Source organism: Halyomorpha halys, unplaced genomic scaffold (assembly GCF_000696795.3).
Source record: "Halyomorpha halys isolate HHAL.00 unplaced genomic scaffold, Hhal_1.1 Scaffold1223.1, whole genome shotgun sequence".
In the NCBI taxonomy this organism is placed as follows: domain Eukaryota; kingdom Metazoa; phylum Arthropoda; class Insecta; order Hemiptera; family Pentatomidae; genus Halyomorpha; species Halyomorpha halys.
Window position 1 is genome coordinate 278,384 of NW_027112441.1, and position 9,576 is coordinate 287,959.

The 9,576-nt window shown below is 35.3% G+C and overlaps 1 protein-coding gene across 1 annotated transcript in view; it reads right to left on the reverse strand.

Annotated features, from left to right (window-relative positions):
* The window catches only part of LOC112210962 (fibrous sheath CABYR-binding protein-like), a 10,662-nt gene extending 6,149 nt beyond the window's left edge, over positions 1–4,513 (reverse strand). The window contains exons 1-2 of the mRNA XM_067050302.1: positions 4,466–4,513; positions 28–2,253 (exon numbers count right to left, since the gene is read on the reverse strand). Of these exons, the coding sequence (XP_066906403.1) occupies positions 28–2,253; positions 4,466–4,513 (2,274 nt within the window). The remainder of the gene's footprint in view (positions 1–27; positions 2,254–4,465) is intronic.
* Between the last annotated feature and the right edge of the window lie 5,063 nt (positions 4,514–9,576).

Below are 9,576 nucleotides of genomic sequence, written 5' to 3' on the forward strand. Positions count from 1 at the left end.
CTCTTCCTCTTCGGGTGTTGGCTCTACGGGTTCTGTTTCTGAAGGCTCTTCCTCTTCGGGTGTTGGCTCTACGGGTTCAGTTTCTGCCGGCTCTTCTCCTTCACTTGGCTCAGACTCATCCTCTGTGTCTGTAGGCTCTTCTTCTGGCGTTCCAGGTTCTTCAGGCTTTCCAGGATCTTCAGGATTTTCAGGGTTTTCATCGTCTTCTTGACAAGGGTCGTACTCCGGATAAAAGTCATCAGGGACCTCCTGATTAGGTTCTGTTTCTTCACCTTCACTAGGCTTAGACTCATCCTCTGCTTCCGTAGGCTCTTCCTCTTCCGGTGTTGGCTCTACGGGTTCTTCTTCTGTAGGCTCTTCCTCTTCGTGAGTTGGCTCTGCGGGTTCTGTTTCAGCAGGTTCTTCTCCTTCATTGGGCTCTTGTTCTTCCGTGTCTACGGGCTTTTCTTCTTCACTAGATGAATCTTCTAGTTCAGTTTCTGAGGGTAGTTCTATTTCCCCTGATCCTTGATCTACAGGTTTTTCTTCGGGCTCCTTAGGAGCTTCCGATTCTGTTTCATCTCCTTCATCAGTTTTCTCTGGTTCTTCATCTACAGGTTGTTCTTCTGGCTTTGTTTCTTCGTCTTCCTCTTCACATATTTCGTAGTCTTCAGGATAAAAGTCATCGGGATGCTCTGGTTCAGTTCCTGTAGGCCCTTCTTCTTCGTGAGTTAGATCTACGGGTTCAGCTTCTGTCGGATCTTCTCCTTCACTGGGCTTAGGTTCATCCTCTGTTTCTGTAGGCTCTTCCTGTTCGGGTGTTGGCTCTACGTGTTCTGTTTTTCCAGGCTCTTCACCTTCACTAGGCTTAGACTCATCCTCTGTTTCTGTAGGCTCTACCTCTTCGGGTGTTGGTTCCACGGGTTCTTCTTCGGCCGGCTCTTCTCCTTCACTTGGTTTAGACTCATCCTCGGTTTCTGTGGGCTCTTCTTCTTCTAGTGTTGGCTCTTCCGGTTCTGCTTCTGCCGGCTCTTCTCCTTCACTAGGCTTAGACTCATCCTCCGTTTCAGTAGGCTCTTCTTCTTCATCAGTTGGCTCTTGTGGTTCCGCTTCCTCAGGCTTAGACTCTTGTTCTTCCTTGTCTACGGGCTTTTCTTCTTCACCATGTGACTCTTCTGGTACACTTTCGGAGGGTGGTTCTATTTCCCCTGATCCTTGATCTACAGGTTCTTCTTCTGGCTTTGTTTCTTCGTCTTCTTCTTCACATATTTCATAGTCTTCAGGATAAAAGTCATCGGGATGATCTGGATTAGACACTGAGGTATCGTCATCCTCTGTTTCTGTAGGCTCTTCTTCTTCGTGAGTTGGCTCTACAGGTTCTGTTCCTACCGCTTCTTCTCCTACATTCAACTCAGACTCTTCTTCTTTGTCTGTGGGCTCTTCTGCTTCATCAGTCGGCTCTTGCGGTTCTGCTTCCTCAGGCTTAGACTGTTCTTCGGGCTTTTCTTCTTCATCAGGTGATTTTTCTGGTTCCGTTTCTGAGGGTGCTTCTATTTCCGACTCTGTTTCATCTCCTTCATCTGTTTTCTCTGGTTCTTTATCTATGGGTTGTTCTTCTGGCTTTGTTTCTTCGTCTTCTTCTTCACATATTTCGTAGTCTTCGGGATAAAAGTCATCGGGGTGCTCCGGATAAGACGCTGAGTTATCGTCAGGTTCTGTTTCTGTAGGCTCTTCTTCCTCGTGTGTTGGCTCTACGGGTTCAGCTTCTCCCGGCTCTTCTCCTTCACTAGGTTTAGACTCATCCTCTGGTTCTGTAGGCTCTTCCTCTTCGGTTGTTGGCTCTTCTTCCTCATGTGTTGGCTCTACAGGTTCTTCTTCTGGCGGCTTTTCTCCTTCACTAGGCTTAGACTCATCCTCTGTTTCTGTCGGCTCTTCTTCTTCGGGTGTTGGCTCTTCCGGTTTTGGTTCTATTGGTATTGGACATGGTTGTGGAGTAACACAATCACATAGTATTTGGGGACATGGAGGGCATGGTTTTTGGATTGGGATGGTATTCGTGTCATTACAGCCAAGATTTAAGCATTTTGATATTTTATCTACCCAAAACTGTCTAAATGGTGATATTGGGTTTCCTTCGTCGCAAGAAATAAGATGGTGTCCAAGCACATGAAGGAGGAATGCCACATTTTCTGCTCTTTCATTGGCACTTGTGCAGCAAGGATTTTCACTGCAGGGTTTACTTATTTTGTGAGGTGGTGGTATAGCATTCGTTACCTGAAATTATTTGAAGATTATTGCATTTTTACGTGATAATTACTGTTTATTTTGAATGATAGTTTAACATTATCATTCAAAGTAAATTTTATATAAATATATTAGTAATAATGGAATATTTTTTATTTAATTTAATGTTAGTTCTTCAAGATAAAGTAATATGATACAATTCGTTTCAAAAGTTATACTTAATTTTACTATTTTAACCACTAAGACTTATAAAATAATATATTTATAACATGGAACGGTGGTTACTCCTCTCCTTTTGGTATTCAACTCTTTCTCGTAAACTACTATAAGGTTTTCAATAATTATGTTAGCGTTTTTGTCTTCACAACTCCCTAGGTATGGAGTCGTGAACACAAAAAGATTATTGAACGTGTATAGTAATAAATATTGAATCATAACTAAAAATAACTAGGCCTTTATATTTTTGCATTGTATAGTATATACATGGGCATCTTTCTGCCTCAACTACTAAGGAGGAAAGGAGGAATCGACGAAGACCTTAAAGAATTAATTGGTTACGGAACCTCAATTCTTGGGGTGAATGGTCCCATCTTGGACGCTCATGGTAGGAAATAAAATATACAAAGACTTGTAAGCTTTCAAGATCTGGTGCCTGGCCCTCTGTGAACTCTAAAAAGAGAGAAGCATCAGGAATAACTGTAGTAAAAGATGTCAAATTAGAGGACTTTGATAATTACCAAGTATCTTTATAGTTTCATTTCATCATTCAACAGCCCATTTTTATTGAACAGGATTTCACTTCAGGATAGGAGGAGGTATAGGTATAGTATTATACGTTAATTTTGAAATAAGACATAATTGAGAAATGTATAACAATATATTTTGTACAAACGTATATTATTCATGAAATAATATATAAATAGGTTTATATAATTGTTGTTTACAGTAGGGTAAAGGTATTTTCCAATTTCGGATGAGGGAGGGGATTCCAGAGACCTTTCAGACTACCCTCTCGCTACGCTACTCATCATAGAGGATCATGAAGTCATTGCAGTTCTCAATATGACATACCTACAATAATAATACTCGTTGTGAACGTTTTTATTCTGATATCAGTTTTTAACAGAAATTACTAATGTAAATTATTTTATATTCCTATCTACCTACCTCTCTATTTAAGATACAGGGCCATAACAAATATTGGTGAAGACAAATGGGACCAGCTCAAGTGCACCTTCCCAAAGGAAGGATCGATGCCTTAGAGCATCATGGTGTATTTCTCATATTTTCTTAGAATATTGCCTATATTACATATAGCTTTTCATATAATGTATGAAAGTATCACAATTGTCATTAACTATGGCCTAAAATGTTTTCCTATGCCCAAACTTTTAAAGAGGATGAACCGGAAAACTAAGAACCTTTTAATCGATTTAAAAAATTGTGGCATTAACACTTTAGTAACAGCTTTGTGTTTAATTGTCGAGAACATCTAAAGAATTGTTGAAAAGTAGAACGTATAGAAAGCACCATTTAGTCCTAGGAAAAGTAGAAAAAAACGGTAACAATAATATATTCACAAAGTATTATAAAAATTATAATAATAAAATACATTTAAATTTTATATAAAATATAAAGTAAATTTACTTTGCGCTCGTTTTTTTTTCTTCCTACATATTCGATCGCTCTATGTACAGTTTTTCTGTCAATTTTTCTTAGCTTGACAAGGGTGCTGTGAAATTTTCGTTTTGAGATGAAAATCTGGAACATTTTCAGATTCCGACAACGCATAGGCTCTAGTCTACCATATATTTGCTGACGAAGAATTGAGTGCTGTCTTATAAGAATATCTAAAGATATTTCTCTAGTATGAAAAGAATGAGTGTCATTTTGATTGCTTCCTTCAGCCGAATCTAATAAACAGCCGCGAATAAGCGTGGCTTGGTACTATTTTTCATTAAGGTTTTTACTTCATATCATCAATTCTAAACTGATCATTAATTCTCTATTAGAACTGGTAAACGTGAAGACAATTGCGGCTTTAAGGATCAAAGTCCTTCTAATACATAAAATGTATAAATTTGTCTATTCCAGTTTTATCCTTGAGCAAATGTTTTTCCATAGAAGATAGAACGATTGGCAAATTTGTGACAGCTACTAAGAATATATAGTCTAAAGCAGGACTTTAAGTCTTACAACTTGAAACGTTACAAAGTACTTATACAGCAGAGGCTTCACTCACCTTCCTCACCTGCTCATCTCTTCCCTCCCCACCTGCTGTACTCCTCATAGGAGAAAGAAATGTTTTTTTTTTTGTTTGTTTTTTTATGGATTTATTAAATGTAATTCACATATTTACAAAATAAGTAAATACTGGAAGATTATTGATTGACCGTGTGTATAGATGAATGGAATATGGTCCAGGTGTGGTAAAAAAAAAACTCAAATAGTAGATAATTATACTATAATTTTATAATAAAATAGTATAATTATCTACTATTTGAGTTTTTTTTTTACCGCACCCGGACCATATTCCATTCAAAAATAAGTAAATATGTGGAATGTTTCACTTACACTTGAAAATCTTAGTAAGGAACCATCCATTGGTGGTACTTCAAGCATTAATTTAAATTAATATTGGTCCCGTGGCCATTTTCTTTTCAGACGCCCCGGAGGATTATCAGGGATTGTTAAGGATGAGAGATTAAGAACTAATGGGTTAGGATGGGTAAAGAGTTTGGAATGAAAAGATGCAAAGACCTGTTTTGGGCCAAATCTTCAACGAATCGGATGTTAAGGTCTTTGTTGATGAGTTTATTTGTAACGTAATAAGGAGCATCAAGGTTTAACGTAGGATTTTGGATTGTAAGGATTGGATGCGGGAGGAATTTTATGGTTTGGTAGAGTCCCAGAGTTCAATTCCATATGTCCAAATTGGTCTGTTTGTCATAGTGTATAATAATTTTTTGTAGTGAATGGGAAGCTAAGAGCGTTTGTAAAGTAGGTGTAAATGTTTTCTTAAAAATCTTTTTCAGTTGCATATTCAGACAACACACGCATTTATTATTATGCCTTTTACTGATAAATAAATGTTAAATTAATTTTAATTATATTAATTTAGATCGATATTTTCAGTGTTGTTAAACATATTCTATATGTTTCAATGGCGATGCAAATTATATTTACAGTCTAGGAGTCTTCTAGCATCTTCCAGATTGTTTGAGCGTTTGACCGTTTCCCCGTAATGTTAAAATGTATTATTATTTTTACATATTGTTAGTTTATTTGTATAAAGTGTAAAAATGTTGATTATCCAATAAATGAATAATAGAAAAATAAGTAATGAACTACGCAACATAAAAAATTGTAAGATATAACCCCCTCTCGGTTACAATTAATGTCTTTGCGTTATTACTATCCCAGGTATAGGCAGTAATACACAAGCTAGCCGGAATGGTCTCCTCCCATCATGCCACCTCTGTAAACCCGCCTTCAGCGGACCTTGTAGAACCTTTCTTATAATGCAAGTAACAAGATTCGTTGTAAATAACGAAGAAGTACTATTGTCTTTGTATATATTGTATTATTTTGGAAATATAGATTAGGAGATTAGAAAATAAAAAAGCAATACAGAAACAATGGGGAGGTTCTTTACCTTCATATACCGAAATATTTAACCGAACTATGTCAATGCCGGTAGCTATGTCAACAAATAGTTAAGTATTCATTCCTCTTTCCATCATGGTAGGCTAAGTTAAAATTTCTGATTTAGAATTAAGTTAGTTTTTAGCATACGAGTAGTGTTTTCTTTTTTTTTTTTTTGCCTATTTATAATTTGTTTTAGAGGGATCTGAAAAAAAAATTCAGAAAAAAACATTACCAGAACATGACATTTTAGTAGAGTACATGCCCCTCCAGTAGTTCAGTATATTACTCCTACTGTTCAAGGACGTACCCAGGTTCAAAACTAGGGGGGGGGGTAAGCTATAGTCGTTCAGGTTGTGACATTTCAGCACGGAAAAAGTGAATGAAACCAAAATTTATGAAAATTAAATGAATTTGATGAAACTGTCGCAGTGCTTTAGTAATTATAATTAGTATTTGCTTTAAAAAAATTGTGTACGCCAATGCAACTGTTTTTTATTTAATGAGGTGGTTTCTATCTCTATCCACAACTCTCACCCTTCTTATCCTTCATTCGGAACGAGACCTTCTTCTCCTCATTTGAAATCTTCTTTCCCACATTAAAAACCGAAGGTTCATCTCCTCATATGAAGTTTCCAAACTAGTTTCATCCCTTCCCCGGTGTATCCTGTCCAACGGTGCCTCATCAATTCGACCTCACCGGCACTACTCCAGCCTCATTTCTCGACATTGCCGGTATCCCGCTCGATTTATGCCGACTTTCTCAGTTCCTTTGACCATGTTTCTCGTGAATATGCTTCTTCGTGGCTTCATGTGAAGTTAATACTGCAAGGCGCCCACAAGGCCAGTATTACTTAAATAACAAGACCATGCAGAAAAGCGTATTTTCACAATGTTCATTTTATGAAATATGTTGATGAGCTACAAAATATACATGACAAAGTCACCAGAATCAAAAATGGCGGCCAATTGAATTGTTGAAAACATTAAATAATTTTCAAACAGAAAATGTGGTTTCTATAGATAGCAATTCAGTTTTCAGTTATACTGTACAATAAATATATTAAATTTCCTTAGAAAGTAATTATTCAACTATTTCTGGTAAACCCCTTCTGTAGTTCATTTTAATTTTTAAAAAACCTACGATTTAAATTATATCTTGAGTTGAAATATTCCAAAAACCAACATTTTTTCGAAAAATCAAGATTTTTTGTTCTTATTTTGATTATTTGTTTCAGGAAATAGGAATTATTGGACGTAGTGCATATCAGCACTCAAATCGAAACTAATTTAATGGACCACAATTCAGTTTCTAATGATCACCACCAATCCAAAAATCGGGTAATCATTATTGTTAGGTAATTTATTTTCGGAATTACATGTTTCATACCGATAAATATTCACAAATTCAATAATTATAAAAATTTGCCGACAAAAGGACTACACAAAAATAATTATAAAGATTTATGTTTAATAAATCCCCAAAATTTCACACGAATACAGTCGTCTTCAGGAGTTATTAATATTTGAAGTAGTAATATTTTGGAAAAAAAACTTTGTATTTTCCCTGGGAAAATTATCAGAGAAAGTTCTTATAAAGTATTTCAGCATTTATTCAGGAGTTCAGAATTAGAAAAAATAGTAACTTTAAATCACAAATGGGCCTTAGAAATAAAAAATCTTTTATATAGGTAATTAAATTAACATTATATTTTCTATAAATTCTTGTGATGTGATATGTTATGATTACTCATTGAAACTATTACAATAAAAGAAAATTTTAATATTAGAAAAAAATAATAGAGAGAAAAATCATTTTTTATTCTTTAATAATATTCAGCTAGAAATCAATATTGATAAATATTGATTTAGTCCACAGAATTAGTTACAATAAATTATTACAGATAAGTAATAATTCAATAGAAAACTAAATAATAATATATAAACATTCCTATAAATTTTTGTCAATCCTGTCTATAATAAATTTAAAATTTAAAATAATGTAGTCTATTTCCATCATCTCAGTATCAGACTGGGTCATCAATGTCAAAAGACAAAAGTCATCTTCTGCCTCTTCATCTTCATTTCCAAGTCTTCCAGAAACTAAGGACGGCTCATATTTCTCAAAAATAGGACTATTAGAAACTTCCAGTTAGGCTTGAGTTTCTAATAGTATCCTGTTCATTTTTCTAATTCTATGCCGAAGACAACATACAGAACACCTGAGCTTTTTCTGAAAATTTTTTTAGGGAAAATATAAAATTTTACAAAATATTACTTGTTGAAATATCAATAACTCCTGGATTGGACATGATCCGATGATATTTATTTAACATAGTGGATTAAAATAATTTTTTTGAAGGTATATTTTTGTAATTATTGAATTCGTGAATTGTATCGAAATTAAAAATGTAAATCAGAAAAAAAAATTACTTAATACTAATCAAAAATACTTTTTTTTTGTCTGAAAATCATGAGATATGGTTAATTACTTCAAATGAGCAAAATTAAAAGCACTTTAGAGGAAGTTGCTATAAAAATTCGGCACTTAAGCCTTGTTGGACTATCTCAAGACCTTTCACTTGTATACTGATATAATGAGTTGAATTAAAATCGTTAGATACGATTACGAGAAAATGGTAAATATGTATACTTTTTTTTATTTATTGAAATTTAGAACTGTACAAAACATACAATAAGCAATTATGAGAAATATCTCAAACACTTGATAATCTTGGGAAGGAACCACCCAATGGTGGTACTTTGTATAAAATTAATGACATAAAGAGGCACTATACAAATTTTTGTAACATCCCAGGAATATACATACCATGAATACTTAATTACAGTTTCGTACAACTTTTCTTTTTTAAGATCGGCTGTTGAAATACACACAGAGACACAGATACAGCACACTACTCATATATATGCACTCGTACAGAATCACTCTACGAGTAAGTTGACAAGAGACCTGGTACAAACGCTCCTTTTGTACATCTCGGGATGTAAACTGACGAAAGACTCCTGTTCAAGATACATATCAGGTTATACGGTAAGGCGGCTTGAGGTTCTACGGCGCTGTCTAAATTAATGTAGGAAAAACCAGAAACAGTCGCAAGTTGTTGGTACCGTGTTTTATCACCTCAATACTGCTCTACGCAGCCACGATATTGAATCGGGCCGTGGAAACAATGACTTATAGAAGACCGATGGTATCTGTCAAATCTATTGAGCTGATATCACAAGAGAGTTGGCGTTCCTATAAGAGAATCGAATATATTCCTCGGACTTAAGAAAGTAACCAGATAGTGCTAAAATCGAAGTGATACTGGGATATAAGACCGAATAAGAGCCCTAGGTTGGAAAGAAACACAAGGAGATCGACTACTACTTTACTCAGTAGCTTACATGACATTGGTGGCTTTCAAGCCTACCAACATAGATTTAAAATGTATAATACAGTAGAATGCGCAGTGTTTACAGCGGTAGGCGAAAGCGTGGAATAGATATTTTTGCCCTGTCCCTGCTTTCAGAACGAGAGAGGGATGTGTTACATGTGTGCATCTGTGCACCGATAACATCGTGGCCTGATGCTACTTTCCTAAATCTGTCACTCCCCTTCCTTGATTTGATCCCTAATAGTCCTGTGAAGGATGGACATATGTTTAGGAAGGTAGTTTTAATGGATTAAAATGCTACACACGGTTG